The sequence below is a fragment of the Gouania willdenowi genome, chromosome 17, assembly GCF_900634775.1.
Source record: "Gouania willdenowi chromosome 17, fGouWil2.1, whole genome shotgun sequence".
In the NCBI taxonomy this organism is placed as follows: Eukaryota; Metazoa; Chordata; class Actinopteri; order Blenniiformes; family Gobiesocidae; genus Gouania; species Gouania willdenowi.
In genome coordinates this window covers 1,500,013-1,521,906 of record NC_041060.1, presented here as the reverse complement: position 1 = coordinate 1,521,906, position 21,894 = coordinate 1,500,013, and the positions used below count along the sequence as shown (strand labels likewise).

The 21,894-nt window shown below is 38.4% G+C and overlaps 1 protein-coding gene across 1 annotated transcript in view; it reads left to right on the top strand.

The window, feature by feature from the left end:
• The window catches only part of chd7 (chromodomain helicase DNA binding protein 7), a 119,026-nt gene that overhangs the window by 62,853 nt on the left and 34,279 nt on the right, over positions 1-21,894 (top strand). The window contains 21 exon segments of the mRNA XM_028472066.1: positions 1,734-1,817; positions 1,901-2,038; positions 3,159-3,280; positions 3,811-4,054; positions 8,922-9,098; positions 9,216-9,361; positions 10,119-10,197; positions 10,200-10,220; positions 11,436-11,459; positions 11,461-11,503; positions 11,506-11,613; positions 11,705-11,725; positions 11,728-11,766; positions 11,769-11,916; positions 13,941-14,136; positions 14,785-14,952; positions 15,042-15,097; positions 15,099-15,219; positions 15,303-15,413; positions 17,837-17,904; positions 17,906-18,046. Coding sequence (XP_028327867.1) covers positions 1,734-1,817; positions 1,901-2,038; positions 3,159-3,280; positions 3,811-4,054; positions 8,922-9,098; positions 9,216-9,361; positions 10,119-10,197; positions 10,200-10,220; positions 11,436-11,459; positions 11,461-11,503; positions 11,506-11,613; positions 11,705-11,725; positions 11,728-11,766; positions 11,769-11,916; positions 13,941-14,136; positions 14,785-14,952; positions 15,042-15,097; positions 15,099-15,219; positions 15,303-15,413; positions 17,837-17,904; positions 17,906-18,046 — 2,255 coding nt within the window.

Genomic DNA, 21,894 nt, shown 5'->3' with positions numbered 1-21,894 from the left:
TCCCATTGTTTCACTGTCGGGGTCCTGACCTCACACCTTGTCTAGAGTGGTCGTTTCTGGGGTCAAACCAATTCCCAGTTTCCTACGAGCTGGTGCTAGTGCCTAGCAGGGTTGGGATCAATTACATTTTTCAATGACAATTATGTCTTCAATTATCACTGTTCAATTACAACTCAATTACCGTATTTTTCGGACTATAAGGAGCACCGGATTATAAGGCGCACTATCAATGAATGGGTCTGACCGGGTCTATTCTCATACATAAGGCGCACCGGTTTGTTGTTGTTGTTGTTGTTATTATTAAGGCTCATTAAGCGAAACAAAATAGTCAGAAGTCAAACTTTATTTAACTCATTAACAATAATTCTCAACATTGTTCAGGTTTAACACATAAAATATAGAACATAACACTCACTTTTTCAGTTCAGCATGTTGAAGCACAGTACTGGTACATATCACTCCACGAGGCGTCTGACTACGGTAGCCCTGAAGCACCAAAAATCCATCAAGCGGTGCAGCTTCATAGTTTACCAAAGTTGTACTAAAACATTTTGACATATTAATTTCATACTGTACATAAGGCGCACCTGACGATAAGGCGCACTGTCGATTTGTGAGAAATTAAAGGATTTTAAGTGCGAAAAATACGGTACAGTGACTGGCATTGTTTTCCAATTACAATTAAAATTACAATTATTATTTTCTTACTGAAAGTCTATTACAATTACATCCTCAGTGACTCAATTGAGTTTTCAGTTTCTAGCAACGTAGGAGGATTTTCTGTTGTTTTTTCCTTTTTTTAATCGATAACGTCGTAATAATTGTTGCACACTTGGACTCCCAGGTGTTCACAGGTTGTTTTAGCTCTCTTTTTAATCTGAATAACCCAGAAAACACATACATCAGCCGCATTGTCTATTTAATACAGGCAGTTTTCTAGGATGCTTCCTTCTTTACCTGAGGACCCCTGCAGCCACTTAGCTGCCCTCGATGCTGCTTGTGTGCACTGATAAACGGAGCTTCAACCAGACGTAGCATGTAGCGACACCTGAAGCTGCTCATCATGTTTCTAACTCACAACGGATCATTCTACATGCGCGCGCACGGATGTGAATATTGTCTGGTTGAAACGTGAAAGAGAGATCGGCTTCATTCTAATCGAATGGGTTCAGGCCTGGTCTTCTTAAAAACTCATGTATGCATCCTCCACGTGTGTGCGCGCACTCGTCCTCCACGTGTGTGTGTTCCATTATTACTGCAGGTCCCTCATAATACCTTATTTAAATTTGAAAAGCGCGTCTTGGAATCAGTCTTTTGAATAAAATGTTATTTCTTGTCTCTACAGTGTGTGTGAGTATTAATTAGTGGAAGACCAATACCTATACCAATCATGACTTCATAAAATAAATAAAATAAACTCTAATTCATCATGACCCTTCACCAATTCAACAAATATCTTTTAGCTTTAAAGTAAGGTTGGAACAAAGATTAAAAAACAAAGAACTTTAGCTTTACTTCACTAAATTTGGTCCTCAGAGAGGTTAAACATTTCAAAATTTTGTTGCGACAGTAGCGTGCGCTCACACGTCACGCGATCCCCCAATGCTGAGAAAATTCCTGGTGAGAACCCCTGTTATTTATGCGTTGGAGATGAGTTTGTGGCCCCAGTGCAGTTTAGTCTAGAAGCAAGAGTGTCACTGAACCAGGCCTGTAATTGTCTCTGTTCTCTGCAGATGGATGATGAGCCTTTTAATCCAGACTACGTGGAGGTGGACCGGGTTCTGGACGTATCAGAGAGCACAGATGAAAACGGAGAGGTGCTTTGATCTTTTTTCTAACGCCCCCCTCCTCCCCCTCCCTTGCTGACACTGTTTAAACTGTTTTTTATGTGTGTGTGCAGACTGTGACCTTATATTTGGTGAAATGGTGCAGCCTTCCTTACGAGGACTCAACCTGGGAGTTGAAGGCCGACATCGACCAGTCAAAAATAGATGAATACGAGCGCATCGTGGCGCGCACGCCCGACACTAATCGCGTGGTGAGTAGCAGCGCAGCGTTTGGTGGGTGCTATCTGTCTTCGAGTCTTCTGGTGTGTGTTTGTGTGGGTTGGCCTGCTGCCTGCACCTCCCTCCTCCAGATTTACAGCTCCCTTAACTGCACTCCACAGGGCCCACGTTCTTGTGGTCGTACGCACTCTCTCACACACACACACACACACGCGCGCGCACACACGCCCTGCTCCTGTGGCCGGGCCCAAACCACTAACAGTGTGTTTTAATGCTGAACAGAAGCAGCTGACTGGCTGTGGTCTCGCCCTTCTATCACTCCCTTTCCTTTCTCTCTCTCTCTGTGTCCATCTTTTTAAATACTGTCGACTGTTTTTCCTGTTAAAGGGCAGCACTAGAAACGCTCAATCGCACCATGGCAGCGTTATTTTTAGCTCTGTGAGCTTTGTGCAGATAAAAGGATGGACATTTGGACTGTTAAACCACTCACAACAGACCTTTATTTTCCCCCAAAGGATAAGCACTTTGGCCTGGTTTAAAATATAAAATATGTAGGTTTTATAGATACTTTAAGAAATGTAAATATATTGATTATTTAAAAGAGACGATGCACATTAATAAACAGAAGTGCAGCAAATGAACCTGAGTTAGCCAAATGAGGCTAGTTTTCATCTGGCTAGATTTTTTTAAAAGGCGACTTCAGAGGTGTCACAGGTATGACAAATATTATAATTACTGATAAAACAAAGCACCAAGCCTGGACTAAAAACACAGTAAATTACAACTGGAACATAGCTTAAACAATATAGTTAATCCATACGTGACATAAGAGAAACAATGTACAAAAATCTATTATAAGTAAATAAAATATAAACAGTAAGTCACGATTTTGTTACTTACAAATATCTGTTTTATGTAATATGTTGTTTAAATTGTGTGTATTTAAGTGATAGGGTGTATATAGATGTAGCATCAAGGTCATTAAAGCATTCTTTAAGAAAAAAATCAATAAAAGATTGGAATAAATGGCATATAATACCATTATTAATCATGCTGCTACATGCAAGAACACACCCTAAATAGTGCCTTCAACAAATATTTTACATAATTCACAAACGTGTGACAATCCTCCTCTTCCTCTCTGTTTGTTAGGATCGACCTCCTGCGGATGACTGGAAGAAGCAGGAAGGATCCAGGGATTACAGGAATGCCAACGAACTCAGGGAATACCAGCTAGAAGGCCTTAACTGGTTAACCTTCAACTGGTACAACTCGTAAGTCAACATTAATTGTGTTTTGTTAGAATTAGTCCCTAACTGCTACTGTCAGCCCGTGGATGTGATCGCACCTCGTTTTAATAGTTTTAAGTGGACATTAAAGTGAGCATTAAGTGGCTCTGTGGCTTATTGCTGTTTAAAATCTCCCTCTGGCACCATCCACGGCTCAAATGTAGCCTCTGAAGGTTCCGTAAGAGCCTTTAGCCTAAACTCCTCACTCTGTTGCACAAATAGGAGCCAATACGAGTGCATTTAACGCTTGTTGTGCTTTGTAGGTTAGAAAAAGAAATCTCGGAGGCTGACAAATCAGTCAGTTTTGCCAGCAATTTTCCTGCTAGGCTCACGTTTTTCACATTAATTCACTTGAGTGGAAAAAACCACTCCTCAGTGCTTTGGAAAAGCTGTATTAATAAACCAGGAGTAGAAAGTCCTTCAGCTCATAGACTCCCATTGACTCCCGTCATGTAAAAGTGATGAGTGCACACTAAGGTTCACTCTCACTCGTGGTCCGTGTCTTTGTGCTCCAGACGTAACTGTATCTTGGCAGACGAGATGGGTCTCGGGAAGACTATCCAGTCAATTACATTCCTCTACGAGATTTACATGAAGAACATCGTGGGACCTTTCCTGGTCATCGCCCCCCTCTCCACCATCCCTAACTGGGAGAGGGAGTTCAGGACCTGGACCCAGCTCAACGTGGTGGTTTACCATGGCAGCCAGGCCAGCCGTAAGACCATCCAGGCCTATGAGATGTACTACAGAGACGCACAGGTACAGACACCACTGCAAGCTTCTTCAACCTTTTTGTTTAGGTTTGGCTTTTGCTAGATTAATGCTTGGCTAATGCTAGGTTAGTGCTATTGCTAGGCTAATGTTTATACGAGGCTAATGCTAACATTAGGCTAATGTTATTGTTAGGCTAATGTTAATTCTAGGCTAATGCCAGTGTTAGGCTATTGCTAGCGCTACACTAATGTTAACGTTTAGGTTAATGCTTACGTTAAGTTAATGCTAAGCTAGGTTAATGCTAGGCTAATGCCAATGTTAGGCTATTGCTAATGCTGGACTAATGTTCATGCTAAGTTAATGCTCAAGCTAGTTTAATGTTTACTCTAGGTTAATGCTTATGCTTATGACTCATTATTGTCACTTTTTCCCCCATATTTCTTGCTTATTTTTGCCAATTTAACCACATTCACAATTTGTAATGCCCATTATTTGATAGTTTAACTAATTTATCCTACATTTGTAAATTTTATTACGAATAATTTGCAAACTTTAACTAATTTCTGTGCTTTTTAAAATCCCATTTCACCACCCTTTTCACCATTTTCCGTGAATTACTTTTGACTTAACGCTGCTAAACTAACAATAAATCTCCTTGGTGGAGGTAATAAAGATTATAACCACCAAAAATAACCTCCACTAATGTGAAAATTAGAAAACAAGTTTTGATTTTCAATACAAAGGGGCGTGGCCGAGGGAAAAGGGCGGACCCTGGCTGTTCAGATCCATATTTCCAACAATGCCGTCACTGTTTTTCTCTTGTGGCTCAGTAAACCCAGTCTTCACATTTTTTCCTGACTGAAGATTCTTTCATGTCACATGGAAACATGCCAACATTCAGAGTCAACGGTTACACCGATGAGCACTTTGATTCTTTTCCTTTGATTCCACCTGTGTTGGCTAGGACCAGGTTTTAGAAGACAGTTTTGCAACACCAGCAAACCGTCTTTAGTTGAGAATCTGAGGATGTTGTCGATCTTCTGCTTCATAAGCTCTATCCTGATCCTTTAGCAGTAAGCCACACACTGTAGGCTATTGTATGCTGCTAATGCTAACATCTAAGTGTGACCCTCATCACAACGAGCCTGTGAGGGGAAAAAAGAAGCAGTAGCAGCGCGTCTCCTTGCTAGCTGCTTGTTGCTAATCCAGGCTGAGGTAATCCTCAAGGTCATGATAGAATAACCTTGTTTTTTTTTCTGTCATGCTTGCTTCATGCAGACTGTAAATACAAAGGCTTACACAGATTTTAGATCAGGTCATTATATATTCTTTTAAGACCGTATTTGGTTTTTTATGGCTAATGTGTTTACAACAGCAAATATAGCTGCAATTAATGCTTTTTTCCTTTTTTAGGACACGGTTTTTATTTAAATGTTCATTCACAGATTCATCACAAGTGCAATTCAGCGCAGCGTTGGAAGTCCAAAAACAGTGACGGACTAGTTGCAGGATTATCTTTTAAATCAGAAAAAGTTTTATTAAGTGTAGTTTAATAAAATTAATTGTAGTAAAATTAATTTGTTTGGTGGTGCAAAAAGTTTAACAGTAATAATACTAATAAATATTGACAGTGAAGAAAAAAAGATAGAGGAACGTTGCCAAAAATTATTATTGCCAAAATGTCAACAACTCTCGCACGTTGTTTTCTGTAATTGAAAAGCTCACAACCCCCCCAGATCAGATAGCCCCTGAATTACTGTCAGCTGGAAAATGCAATGAATTTGCTGTATATTTCAATGAAAAAATACAATCAATAAGGTCAAACATCAGAACAAACCAGCAAAATCACAAAAAGCTTGAACAGCTTCAACCACTGAGGGATGAGTCAACTACAATGTTAGAGTTTATTACAGTGAACCCAAAAACAATAGAGGAGACTGTTCAGCAGCTGAATCCATCAACGTGTTGCCTTGACACAATACCCTCAAACTTCTTTTAAAACTGTTGTAAAGTCAATTGTCACTGATTTGTGTCAGATAATTAACTGCTCATTCCAATCAGGCACCGTACCAAAATCCCTGAAAGTAGCTGCTGTGAAACCGCTGTTAAAAAAGAGAACACTGGATGCCTCTATACTGGCTAACTATAGACCAATCAGCAACCTTCCATTCATGGCCAAGATCATTGAGAAGGTGGTCTTCAACCAACTGAGTCAATTCTTAACATTCAACAAAATATTTGATAAATTTCAGTCAGGTTTTCGTTCTCATCACAGCACTGAAACTGCTCTTATCAAAGTGATCAATGACATAAGGTTGAACACTAATTCAGGAAAAGTATCTGTTCTCATTCTGTTGGATCTAAGTGCTGCATTTGACACTGTAGATCATACAATTTTGTTGCACAGATTGCAAACATGGGTTGGACTAAATGGAAAAGTAATGCAATGGTTTAAGTCATACTTGGAGGAGCGAAGCTATTTTGTAAGCATTGGAAACTTTGAATCTGACAGATTACCAATGTCCTGTGGGGTTCCTCAGGGATCTGTTCTTGGACCCCTTCTGTTTAACCTTTACATGCTTCCTTTAGGACAAATTTTACAGAACTGTAAGGTTGATTATCAGAGCTACGCAGATGACACACAACTATATCTATCACTGAACCCAGATGACCATGGTCCCATTGAGGTGTTGTGTGACTGTTTAGAAAAAGTAAACTGCTGGATGAGTGAAAACTTCCTTCAACTAAACCATGACAAGACGGAGGTGATTGTCTTTGGTAACAAGGAAAAGAGGACAGCTGTCAGCAATTATCTTGAGTCTCGATCTTTAAAAGCTAAAGAACAAGTCAAAAACCTTGGTGTTCTGATTGACTCAGATCTTACATTCAGCAGTCAGATCAAATCTATCACAAAAACAGCCTTCTACCACCCTAAAGAACATCTCCAGAGTGAGAGGTTTAATGGCTCAGAAAGATCAGGAGAAACTGGTCCATGCTTTTTATCTCCAGCAGACTGGACTATTGTAATGGTCTTCTGACAGGAATCCCCCAAAAGAGCATCAAACAGCTACAGCTGGTTCAGAACGCTGCAGCTCGGGGCTTAACCAGAACAAAGAGGTCAGAGCACATTACTCCAGTTTTAAAGTCTTTACACTGGCTCCCAGTCAGCCTCAGAATAGACTTTAAAGTTCTGCTGCTGGTGTATAAATCTGTGAATGGGTTTGGTCCAGAATACATCAGGACATGTAGTCAGGTATGAACCCAGCAGGTCTCTCAGATCTATGGACACAGATCAGATAGTGGAGCCCAGAGTTCACAGTAACATGGTGATGCTGCTTTTAGTTGTTATGCTGCAAAGAAGTGGAACAAACTGCCAGCGGAGCTGAAGTCAGCATCCAATGTGAACATTTTTAAATCAAAGTTAAAGGCACTTTTTTTCTCTACTGCATATGATTGAGAGAGAGATTTTTTGTCATGTTGTTGATGTAATGATGATTTTTACTGATGATTTTAATTGATTTTACTTATGATTTTAATTGTTCTTATTGATTTAAATGTTCTTATTGATTTTAAACAATTGAATGTTTTATCATGTAAAGCACATTGAGTTGCCTTGAGTATGAAATGCGCTATATAAATAAATTTGCCTTTGCCTTGCCTTGCCTGGTAATATATTGTTATGATAAGAAAAGGGAAAAACCAGCAAATAAGCCAGAGTTTTTCAACCTTCAGATCTTGACCCCATGTGGGGTTGCCTGGAGACAAAATTGGGTCGCCTATATTGTCTAGTAAAAAAAATTTTATTGTTTGATTGAATTTAAATTAATTAAAAAAAACTAAAAATAATAATAAAAATTTAAAAAAAAACACAAAAATAGATATACAGTGCCGGAAGAAGCAGAAAAGCTCTGAGCTTAATTTGTATTTATTTATTTATTTATTTTTCAAATTAAACACCACACAATATATTAAAACACTGTATTCTATACTTTCACTTTCTCAAATATAAATCTAGTTCAAATAAAATGCAGTATACAAATATCTGAGCAGGTGCTTATTGTACTTTGTGCACTGATACTGGCTACTCTGTATTTGTGACACAAACATGATCAAAAAATTTGTTATAGAGAAAAGAAAAAAAAAACAGGGACACCACAAGAAAAAAGGTTGGGAACCTCTGAAATAAGCAAACACCCCCCCCCCCCCCCCCCCCCCCCCCCCCCCCCCCCCCCCCCCCCCCCCCCCCCCCCCCCCCCCCCCCCCCCCCCCCCCCCCCCCCCCCCCCCCCACCCCCCCCCCCCCCCCCCCCCCCCCCCCCCCCCCCCCCCCCCCCCAAGAAAAAAAAAACACAAGTTGTAAGGTTTTCAGAATCATTGCAAAGTTCTGGTCCTTCATTGTTCTGTATTTTAGATTTATTTTAGCCACAGTGAACACTTCTTACATGCACGCCCACTTGGTTATGATGCAGAAGTGTCAAACTCATGTAGTTCAGGGGCCAAATACAGTTTGTGGTCAGAAGGGCAGCACATTATGAACAGGGAAACATATAAATATGTAAGTTACAAATATCAGTTTCTGTAGGATCTTCACATTTTCTTGATTTTGTGACCAATTTCTTTTTATTTTGAGGACATTTTGTAGAATAATCGTATGAAAAACTGTGCCCCCTGGTGAATATGTTGAGTTTCATTGAATCTGTGTATTTGGAGGATATCTACAGCTGAGTTACTTAGTAGACAATGACCCGTGGTTTTTGTCATTTTTACTTTTTCCTGTGGGCCGAACTGGATGCCCTTTACGGCCGGATTTGGCCCCCGGGGCCTCAAATTTGACACACTTTATGATGAAGAAAATAAAAAAACAATGTTGATTATGACCCTTATCATTCCTTTGCCTCTGATTTCTCTCACAGGGTAAGATCATGAAGGGAGCTTATCGTTTCAACGCCATCATCACAACCTTTGAGATGATTCTGGCCGACTGTCCAGAGCTCCGCAGCATTCCGTGGCGCTGCGTGGTCATCGACGAAGCCCACCGACTCAAAAACAGAAACTGTAAACTACTGGAAGGACTAAAAATGATGGACATGGTACGTGAAATAAAGTGGTTCTAAATGTTTATTTATTTAGGGAAGTAAAGTGTCAGTGGTGGCATCCTGATTTTATTTTTATAACTCAAAGTCTTATTGTCTGTGTTTTTCCTCCAGGAGCACAAAGTCCTGTTGACAGGAACTCCTCTCCAGAACACGGTGGAGGAGCTCTTCAGTTTACTCAACTTCCTGGAGCCTGAGCGCTTCCCCTCTGAGCTCACGTTCATGACTGAATTTGGAGATTTGAAGACTGAAGAACAGGTAATATTACATTTATTATTATTTATTCATTGGATCCCAATTAGCTAATGAATGCTAATCCTCCTTGGGTCCATTAAAAATTCTCGTAAATGTAAGAACCGAAAAAACTTAAAGACAATTACAAATATACAGAAACATTACATAAAAAACGTACATCAAGACACCTTTTCTTTCTTTTTTTAAATTCTTCATTTTAATGTATTTTTGTTTTAACAATTGCCCAGAAAGGGGGTATACAACATAATTTGACAGATAAAACAATAAAGAAATAGATGCCTGTGGTCTTTACTAATTTGCCTTTCTTAAAACAAAACTCAGAGAAATTAAAAAAAAAAAAATAACCTGGAAAAGCAAAAGAATAAACATTTCTTACTTTGAGATTCAAATCACCCTCTTTCCATGTCGGTTTCAAAAATACTATAATTAATGAAAGAAAAGTGTACATAGTTTCATATATCATCACATAAAAATGTAAATGTACCATAGTTATACTAAGACATTTTCATTACACCAACAAATATATAAAAAATTACATGATATATACGGTACATTAAGATTGGTTAAAAAAAAATTCTATCAGGATTTTTTTTAAAATTTGTGTGAAGTTGTCTTTCAGGTCCTTAGGCAATTTGTTCCATAAATAAAAACCATTAAAAAAACACACATTTGTTGGGATGATTGGAATTGAAAGGCAACTATTATTCTGTTTAGTTTTTTAGTTTTTAACATTTTTTCTCCATTTGTCTTTTCTGCATTAGGTCAGAAACTGCAGGCCATTCTGAAACCAATGATGCTGCGACGACTGAAGGAGGATGTAGAGAAGAACCTGGCGCCCCCACCAAACAGGAAACTATTATTGAGGTACATATCTTTTGGTTTTTTTTATTCATTTAGTTCAAGAATTGACAACAAAACAGTATCTTGCGTCTTCAAATTCTCACAGGTCTTAGTTTACGTGAACGAAAAGGAGAAGGAAAAAGTATAAACTTTTTTTTTAGAATTCCTAACTTAACGTTAAATTCTTAATGTGAATAAACAATCAATGCAACATAATACTAGCACAGAAAACCTAGTAATAATTCTTTTTACATTAACCATACCTCTTTTATAAATAATATTATTTCCTGCTACTTTTCTTACTCCAAATAACAAGCGAGCACCTTGTGCTAATTATTTATCAATATACCTCTGAAGAATCATTTAATTTATGATTCTTTTTAAGACTTATGCTTGGAATTATTTTCAGTAGTTATGCTGTCTTTCACAGTTTGTAATGCCACAGATGGTAATATACAGAAGCTTTTCATTGTTGTATAAACACTGCCAAAGTTAAAATTTACTGGATATTATTTGATAATGGGTAATTACTGGATTATGTAACACTTGTGCTGTTTTATGCTCCACCAAGTAAAAAAAAAATTCTGAAGTTTGGCCCCCAAAGTTAATGTAAATAATGACAGAAAAATACACAAAACAAGAGCAAGAATACATTAAAAAAATACAAAGAATACAAACATTACAGGAAAATACAGTAAAAGACAAGATGAAAAAACACAGAAAATACTCCAAAAACACACACAACTATGACAAAAATGAACAAAACAACAATAGTAATATACAAAAATACACAAAAAGACAAGGAACGAAAAATGACTCCGCAAATCCACAGTACTAACAAACAAGCAAAACGGAAATACACAATGCTTAAAAAAATGCAAAATGGCAACACAAATACACAAAATGACTCCAAATAACATATATTTTACAGGAAAAATGCACAAAATGCTTCACAATGAGCAAGACAACAATAAACACACACAGAATGACAGAAAAACACAAAATATTATATTAAAAACTCTTTGTTCTTTCCTGTATTAATGCTCAGATCACTAATTATTTTAAATGCTGATATGAATGTTGATCATGTGACCCTCTGATCAAACAAATAATTTTTTTTCTTCCCTGATAACAGTTGCCTACCTCTGCTCTATACAGTAATTTAAATAAGACACAGAATGAGGAACACCAATGATTCATCAGTCACTTTAATCCAGGCTTCTATTTTATTTACATCAGGTGGAGTTGACCAACATCCAGAAGAAAATACTACCGGGCCATTCTGGAGAAGAACTTCTCCTTCCTGTCCAAGGAGGAGCAGGAGGAGCTGGAGGTGGAGGCGGCGGTTGTCCCAACCTCCTCAACACGATGATGGAGCTGAGGAAATGCTGCAACCACCCCTACCTCATCCACAGGTGCTCATACGCTTCTTTACTCGCATTCTAAAGCATGTTTTTCTTTCCCAGTGTTTGGTTACTTAACACTTGATCTTTCATCTCTCGTAGGAGCGGAGGAGAAGATCATTGAGGAGTCAGAGACTCCCACAGTGGTGGAACAGACATGCCAGACATGCCCTCCAAGCTATGGTGCAGGCAGCTGGTAAACTGGTGCTCATCGACAAGCTGCTGCCCAAACTGAAGGCTGGAGGACACAGAGTCCTGGTGTTTAGTCAGATGGTCCGATGTCTGGACATCCTGGAGGACTACCTCATCCAGAAACGGTGAGGAACGCACTAAGATGCTTTTCTAAGGTGTTTTTAGTGAGTTTTAAATGCAGTGGTTTTAAACGAGAAAATGTTTTCAATTATCTAGTTGAGGTAACAAAGGGGCGCCGGTGCAATAATCACCTTTAAACACAGTTTACCAACTTTAATTGCAAAAGTAAGTCTTTCCATCTCAAGACTATCATCCATAATTATCCTCCATTATTTGAGGTTTGGTTCTTTGGTCTTGAGTCAGTCTTTTAGTGTTTTCTTTGATACCGTAACATTTAATTTATTCGCCACTGCCTTTTCCTCGATTCAGTCATTGACTGTTTCTATTACAGATTATCACAAAATAAAAGCAAATGTCGACAAAGTATTATTGCGCTTTGAACATGTTTCCATTGAACGTGGGCAAGACTTCGGCCATAGGAAGATGGACGCTCCAAACCTCCTTAAAACGCTCTGTATTCCTTTGTTATTCACACCTAATGTAGTACTAATACTTTTTAACTATGTACAAACCTTTTCCAAAAAATTAGAATATCATGGAAAAGTTGTTTAATTTCCTTAATTCTATTCAAAAAGTTAAACTTTCATATATTATAGATTATATTCTAATTTTTTGGAAAGGGTCTGTATAACGCTAAGAAATGTCTGTGTGTCTTTTGTCTATACGTACCACGTCATGTTTACTCAGAGGTGGTCATGTGACCAGGTACGTCACATCCTGTGACGTGTATTTGGGGAAAAAGTGTTTGATATTGAAATGTGTCGCAATAGTGGTATGAAAACAACTTAAAAACCTCCTCATAAAAGCGTAAAAACGTTTTTGCGATATTTTATGGTTTTTTCGAAATGTGGGTGTTGCCATTACCAGTTTTTATTTAGATTTGCAAAGGTAATGGAAACACAGCTATTTGTCATCAAAAAATTTTACATAGTGTAGCAGCTTGTCTTTTTCATGTTTTTCATACTACAGAGCTGCAAGAAATACGTTGTTTTTTTCCGATTTTGGCGGAAAATAAGCGGGTAATGTTAGTTAAAGGACTATATTTACTCCATAATTGTTTCTTCTTGCCAAAAGGCTTATTTTTTGAGCCTGGAGAAAGGACTGAGATGATTTTAAGACCTTAAATAATACTCTACTGTCTTTTGATGATGTTATTAACTTATTATGAGTTTTATATTTTGATAAGGGCATTGAGATGACTTTGTAATTTGCGCTATACAAATTGAAATTGTTATGGACAATTGTTATGCAAAATTAATTCCTAAAGTCAAAATATTTTTGACTGTATTTTTGTCTTCCAAAATAGATTTAGTGGCGACCCAAATTAATTTGTTGAAGATGTCTCATCATTGTCGGCATTTTGGTACCAAATATGACATAAACAAATGTTTTGAAGTAAATATGCGTTTTCGATGAATCGCTAAAATCTTCCTCAGAGAATATCGTCAATATGCGCTCGCTGCTCGAACACCCCTGCCACTAATTCCGGTGACCACAATAATTTTTTTACTTCTCATGTATCATAATTTAAAATAATACAGTTGTGTTGGGGTAACTCCTCAAATAAAGCCTTTTTAAGATATGGCTGATAACCTAATATGGATTCACTGACCATGTGTGTTAAAGACATTAAATATGATGTAGATATGACCACTGGTGTTTTTATCTTTGAAATGAAAACACAATTCAGGTGTAGAGCTCAAGTAATATCCTGAAATGTCATCCTTTGACCCTCTGCTGTTCTGCGTACCATGGTTGAACTGAATTCTTAAAGGTTTTTGGTTTGTATGCGAGGAGAAGAAGAAAACAGGATCCGATAAGCTTGTTAAATCCATGTTGTTTTTTTGCCAGCTCAGATGCTTGTATATGCAGTGAAATGCTGAACTGAGCAGCAGACCAAGCTGACACAGAAAGATTTAACAAACACAACAGAGCAAAGAAAGGATCTGCATTTGATTAGGTTCTTTCTAACATGCTCACATATTTTCATGCTGAAAGTCTGTTTTTAAATCACTAATTCTGTGTTCAGATATCCTTACGAGCGCATTGACGGCAGAGTCCGTGGGAACCTGCGGCAGGCGGCCATCGACCGCTTCTCCAGACCCGACTCGGACCGATTTGTCTTTCTGCTGTGCACGAGGGCTGGAGGACTTGGAATCAACTTGACAGCAGCAGATACCTGCATCATCTTTGACTCTGACTGGAACCCGCAGAACGACCTGCAGGTATTATGGTTTTTTTTTTTTTTCTTTCTTTTTTTAACTTGTTCTGTTTGTGTGACGGGGAAATTAAAGCTAGAACTGAAGTCCACTACACCTGGTTTCCCTCCCCAGGTCCTGGACCAGGTCTCCTCACACAATAGGACTGTTTAGGATTTATTTCAGCAGTTTTCTGGTCCTGATCATGTTTTCATTCAGTCTGTGGATGTTTTAGCTCATAAAAAGCTGCTCATGTTTGTTTTGCTTTGTTACGGTCCAAATAGTATCCAGATAAACTGCTTTTTATTTTTTGTATTTTTGTTGTTTCGTAGATGTCTGGCTATTTTTGTAGTCATGTTGCGTGTTTTGAGTGATTTTAGTCTTTTTTTTTTATTTTGTGTATATTACTATCATTTTGTCTATTTTTGTGTGTTTACTTTGTGGGCCGCCAGTTGCACGTCTGTACTAGTCACTGTAAAAAATTGACCCTTACCCAATGTGATTGATGCGGCATTTTGATTTCCCCCAATTGTGTTGACTGTGAAGTTGGTCTTAAATTTATTTTCAAATGGCAATAAAAAGTCTAGAGTTAAATTTGACTGAAAGCTGTAGGAGCCCTGTATAAGAATATCGATGTATACATATTTACCAATGTGTGTATGTTTTGTTGTTCAGGCTCAGGCGAGGTGTCATCGTATTGGTCAGTCTAAGGCCGTCAAGATCTACCGTCTGATCACCAGAAACAGCTACGAGAGGGAGATGTTCGATAAGGCCAGCCTGAAGTTAGGCCTGGATAAGGCTGTGCTGCAGAGCATGAGTGGGAGAGAAAACGCCAACAGTGGGGTAAGATCATAGAAATCACAATTATATTTATTATTGCTCATTTCAGATATGACTGAGTTTTCATACGTGTGTGTGTGTGTGTGGACCAGGTCCAGCAGCTGTCCAAGAAAGAAATCGAGGACTTGCTGAGAAAAGGCGCCTACGGCTTTAATGGACGAGGAGGACGAAGGCTCCAAGTTCTGTGAGGAAGACATAGATCAGATCCTCCAGAGACGAACACACACCATCACCATCGAGTCGGAGGGAAAGGGTTCCACTTTCGCTAAGGTGACGATCTCCTCCCACGATCTCATCAGACCTACGGTATGTGGTGTGCAGCGTACGTTTAAACATCCGTGCGTTTCCTTCAGGCTAGTTTTGTGGCGACTGGAAATCGCACCGACATCTCTCTAGAGGATCCTGATTTCTGGCAGAAATGGGCCAAGAAAGCAGAACTGGACATGGAGGCCATTAACGGACGGGTACGTCCACACACGATACGCTGTACATAAAGCAGGGTTGGGTCAATTATAATTGTGATCGTGTAATTGATAAATATTTACAATTATGAAGTGATCATAAATCAGATAAATGTGAGGATGCAGGAGGCATTCTGTGGTTTCTGCACGTTTTCCTGAAGAAAATGCAAGTGAGGATGCAGGTGCTGGCCCGCGTTGCACTGCATTAGCTTAGCATTAGCTAGCATTAGCCATTGCTCGGTTATTGCTAATGCTAGATTAATACTATTGCTAGGTTAATGCTAAGGTAATTTAATTGTTAAACTAATTTTAAGTTAATGCTAATTCATTGCTAATGCTAGAATAAGGCTGTTATCTATTATTATTATTAGCTGATGCTAGAATTAAGCTAGTGTTAATGTTAATGGGAGGTTAATGCTATTGTTAGGCTAATGCTAACATTAGATTAATGCTGAAGTTAGGTTAATGATAATGCTATATGTATTTAATGCTAAGCTAATGTTAGTTTATGCTATGTCAATGTTATGCTAATGCTATGTTAATACTAGGTTAATGTTAATGCTATTGTTTGGTTAATGATAATGCTAAACTAATGTTAGATTAATGTAATTGTTGGGCCAATGTTAGGTTAATGTTAATGCTAGGTTAAAGTTAATGTTAGGCTAATGCTAACATTTGATAAATGTTAAAGCTAGGTTAATGATAATGCTAATTCATGCTAAGCTAATGGTAAGGTTAGTTAATGTTATGTTAATGCTAGTTTATTGCTAATGCTAAATTAATGCTTTTGTTAGGTTCATGCTAATACCAGACTAATGTTAAGTTAATGTAATTTTTAGGTGGTATTGATGGTACCGAATCATTGGCACATACCAATATATAAATGGGGCCCATTACCCTGTACATGTCACAGGGGGACCCTGGGGGCCCCATTTTTCATATGATGACTCCTCCGTTAGTTCTCGTTAGATCAGAAAGCAGTTTGGTATGAAAACTCTATGAATGAATATGACGAGACGCTCGGAGGTCCGGTATCGGCTCTGTATCGCTGCTCCACCGATACCAAAATCTAACATCGATGTTGCTCATCCAATGCTTGGTGGAACCGAGTCATTTGACGGGCTCGTCCGTAGTAAATTTGAACTTGTTTAATTCCTTTTCATGTACCCCCGTACCCCACTTTGGGAACCTAGGCCATAAGAGATGCCAACAGAAGAGGAAGGCCACATTTTATGGAATTATTTATGAAAGGCTCCGTAATTGTGCTTTATCGTTTACTTACGAACTTCAGTAACTTTTAGGGGGAAAATAATATTTGTAATTTTAATTGTAATTGGGGAAGAAAAAAATGCTGGTCACCATAATTATAATTAAGTTGAGATTGAATATGGATAATTGCATTTGTAATTGTAATTAACCCCAACTCTGGGTCATTCCAACATTCATCCAGTGTGTAGCCTGTGAGTATGTGCTAAGCATCTCCTTCACACACTGGTGTGATCCAGTGGTTGAGCTCAGGCTACTGGTGGTGATTAATCGGCTCAATCACCACAAACTAAGAGGAAGAATGTGAGACAAACGAGAGACTCAACAACCAGGAGAGAGAGGGAGAGGGAGGGAGATTAATATTGACAGTTGGGAATCCTCTCTTTCTTAATTACCCATGTTTCCCTGCTCTCGTCTCGTGTGTGAGTGTGTGTGTTTGAGCGAGCGAGAGCGTAAGCTGCTTAGCTCCACTTAACAGAGCACAGATGCCTGGAGGGTACAGAGATATCACTTAGGCTGGCACACACACACACACACACACACAAACACGGCTTTCGTCACATTCCTGCGCACACATGGAGCACAAAGCTCAGCAGAATCTTTAAATATTCTCCCTCACACTGCCTTTTTATAGTGTTGTTTTTGTGTTTTTCCCCTTTTCCTGAAGTCTTCTTCTTCTTCTTCTTCTCTCTTCTTAAGGCCCCACCGCTGAAACACTTAATCCATCCTTTCCAGCGCGAGTACGGGCCCATTTCCCCCTGGGATTTCTTATTGTGTGATGTTAAAATGGAAATGACTGCAGCACTCTGTGATAATTGTGGAACTAACTACTGCCCCTGTTTGTGCATATTAATGGCAATTGCAGGAGGGGCGCGGATGAAAGAATCAAATTAATTGAACAAAAATGTAATTCATTAGACAACATAATTAATGCCAGTTTACATTTGAGCTCGGCAGCAATTCTCTCTCTGTGTGAGGGATAAAACATGAGGCTAAATATCCAATTAATCAGATTCACTTGTCACCAGTCGGGTCATTTATATTCAAGATCTTTGCAAATAAGCGTCTTTATTGGCGTGGACCAGAGTACAAACGTATTGTGACCCAAGAAATGTTAAAAGTCTGCAATTAAAACGTCTTGAACTGTCTAATCTCACCAGAATACGCTGGTTATCGACACGCCAAGGGTGAGGAAGCAGACCAGACACTATAGCAGCGTCAAAGAGGACGATGATGGAGTTCTCAGAGCTGGAGAGCGACGACGACGAGCCGAGCAAACCGTTGACCAAACCACGACGACCACAGGATAAAGCCCACGGATACCCTCGATCAGAGTGTTTCAGGGTGGAGAAGAACCTGCTGGTTTATGGGTCAGTGACATTTTTGGTTTCCTGTTCAATTAAAGACTGGCAGTAAAGGTTTCCCAGTATGATATCAGGAAAAAAAGTAACATTTATTTAGTTTTATAGACATTTTTTAGTTATCTATCTATAAAGCAAGGAATCCCTGTGTTCCTCAAATATCTCTGCGAATCAAGCTCAGATTGCCCTGAGACTGTCAGCATGGCTGCTCAAGGGTGTGCAACATTGGATTTGTTTGGACTGCAATGATTCTGTTAATGAATTACTTCATAAAATTGTCTTAAATGCAGCTTTGCCTAACAGCTCAATGTTGACAGGAGGTAGTCATGGTAACTCAGGATAAGTTAGAACAGTTCAATGTTGACAGGTAGTCATGGTAAATATTATGCTCCGTTTATTTAGTCGACTAGCTACACACACATACTGTACACACACCTCTCTCTCTCTCTCTCTCTCTGCATGCTGAAGATGTATGCTAGCCTATATTAATATTACAGTGCTAAATATTAAACCTCCCACTTTTCTACAGCAAGACATACTTCCTACAGGCACTGCACTAGTTTTATTCAATTTTTGAATGTTGTTATTTTAAGGTTAAAATGTACGTAACCCATTGGTTATTCCTAGAACACGATCTCTAAAATAAGTACCACTATCACTAACGCCAGGTAATTTTTACCTGATATGTTATACCCAAAAAAGTAATTGTCAAAATATAGCATAATGACAATACATGGCAAATTAGAGTTGTTCTTTCATTTTCAACTATGCCATGCCTGACAAAATAATTGTTTTTTTTTTAATTACTGAAAAATTAGAAATGTAACCCCAAAACAAGCGAAGTGACGTCAAAAACACACAAATTGACTAAAAAAAGATGTAAAACGACAAAAATCCAACAAAATCACAATGCAAAGTAACAAAATGACCCCAAAAGCTAGCGAAGTGACCTCATTTTTGTGACCATGGCGGTGGTAGAGGGGTCGTCCTCTGATCGAGAGGTTTGATGCCGGTCTGTGTTGGAAGTGTCCTTGGGCAAGACACTCAACCCCAAGTTGCTCCCAGTGGTTGATTAGCGCCTTGCACGGCTGCTCAGTCCCATTGGTGTATGAATGTGAATGAGCTGATTTGTAAAGCACTTTGTGACCTCTGTCTGACCTCTGTACTCATAAACACACAATGACTCAAAAAGGATACAAAACAAAGACAAAATCACAAAAAATGTACAAATCCAAAAGGATACAAAGCACCAATTATTTGATAAAATCACAATAAAAAGTGGCTAAGTAACCCCCTAAACAAGCGAAGTGACCTCAAAAACACACAAAATTACTCAAAAAGGATAGACAAACAACAAAAATACGACAAAATCACTATAAAAAGGGATAAAATCACCCCAAAAATTGGCAAAATGATTCCAATAACACCCAAAACTACAATAAAACATACATTACAGGAAAAAAAGAACACGAAAAACAAAAATGAAAGAAAAAAACACAGATCCTTAGTTTCTTTTTGTACTCATGCTCAGATTGGTCATTATTTTAATTATTAACATGAAAGTTGATATTGTGACCCCTCAGATTAGACACACTTTTTTGGCCCCCACTGGGATAACAGATGCCTGTCTGGTATAATGGGTTTGGCTGCACTCTGAGGTGAATCAATAGTAGATGTTTGTAAATGAACTGCTTTCAGGGACAGAAAAAAAATCTATTGATGTTGGTTATTCCACAGTCCTGGTTTAGATTACTGTTTTAACTTGGATTAAGCAAGGAAAACTTGAGACAAATATTTTTTGTGAGCCAAAATGTCAGACGGTGTCTTAAATAATCAAATGCGGACAGTCTTTATTTAGCTAAATCAGTCAGACAGGTTGTTATTGTGACCCTGATCTTTCATAAGTACGTCGACAAGCCAACATCATATTGTCCAGTTACAGACTTCAAATGGACTCGCATTATATCAGACATTTTCACCAGTCTGTTGATTTAACCGTTACTGGCACCCTAACTAGTGCCCTCCCCACCAAGTGACCCTAAAGGCTGAAGGGTTGGCCTGGCTTCCTCAGACTGTCTCACACACGGCTCAAAATTCTTCCGCTGTGACGATGTTCACTCAACCGTGTGAGCCGATCTAGCTCTGAACCTTTTCAGTCATTTCTCTAGAAAGGATAAAAATGCGAGCGAGGTCAGAAAGAGAGAGATAGAGAGAGATGAGAGATGATGATGGGAAAAGACAACGCTGAGCTGAGTGGAGGGGAGCAGCCCAGTCCAGACAGTGTGTTTTTGTGTCCTACAAGCCTCAGGCCACGGGACTAGACTGTAACAATAACAACGCTGACATCTCACTAGTACCACTGTTCGCTCATATAACACACAAATCACGCCAGTCAGCCATGAAAATGGACAGGGCCTCGCTGTATAATAACTTATCTGTGATAAGATGCTGCTCTACAACACACACACAAACACACCGTTGCTGTTTGCCAAAAGCAGCTAAACACAGCTCTATTTAATAGTTGTTTATTTGCCACTGTTTGGGATGTTTCCCAATTATACAGAAGTGAACCACGTTACGGTAGTAAAGTGTGTTAAAACCACCAAGGAATTCAACACTATTGGATCTTTGAAACAACAGTTTTTCAGGAAATATACTTTGATCTCCTGACATGATCGCTTTGATGTTAACTTCCATTTAATAATTCCAGCAAGTTCTTTTTGTTCATATATTATTGCTGAAATTACTACGTGGAAGTCAAGGAAGCATCAAAGCAATCAGCAGATGCCCCTGAGGAAGAACTGATCTCCTGACATGCTTCGACTGTCAAATACCAAAGTAAATTTCCTGAAAAAGTTATCTGAATAAATGGAACTCTTAAGAAGATGTCAAACAAAACTTGCTGGAATTAAGATAAAATATTCCTCTATGTATGCAGACAAATGAAATTAATTGTAATTAAATCGCTTATCACTCAATTTCAGATGTCATTTAAAGTTCGTAAACTATTTTTTTTTTTTTTTTTCATTAATTGTTTTTTTTTTTTTTTTTTTTTAAGTCAAAATGTTGTCATCAGCACTATTTCAATTTTAGTCACTAAATGACATTAAGATTTTAGACGACTAAATCTGTTACAGGTATGGTCGACTAAAATATGAGACAGTTTATGCATTTTTCTAAACAGTCAATTACCATTTATCAACCTGATATTGGATGGTATTAAAGTTTGTAAATACACACAAGACAGATTTGATGTGATAAATGCGTAAGACCATACTGTGTGATCGTCCCCTGTGACGAAATTACGATATAGTTTCTTTTTTATTAGTCAACGAAAGTGCAAATAGGTATACGTACGTAATTGTGATTTAAAAATTAAAATAAGTCCTCGTCTCGTTATTAAAACTATGGAAAACTTTTAGTTGACAAAATAAACACTGGCGATTATAAAGTGATTAAACCCTTTTAATGTGATTTCTTTTGGAGAAAACACTACTTTATGACAGATCTAAGAAGGTGGGTTTAGGTTTAGTAAAGTAAGTCAACTTTGCATTAGAGATGTAACGATTAATCGTAAGGCAGTTAAAAAATCGATTCATAGGTATCACGATTGACATCGATACTTTGAAAATTGAATCGCAGTACTTTTTTAAACAGCAGGGGGCGCTATATATTTATCCCTTCTCTTGTCCAGCAGTGTATGTGGCGGGCGGAATCTGCTACTACTTTCTTTCTGGCCGCCATCTACTCTTAACCATGTTAATAAATGATTCATTACCCCTTTAGCACCGAAAGAATATCTGTAATATTACGTGAATATCTGTAAAAGTCACGTTTTTGTATTAGCTCTGTTTGCT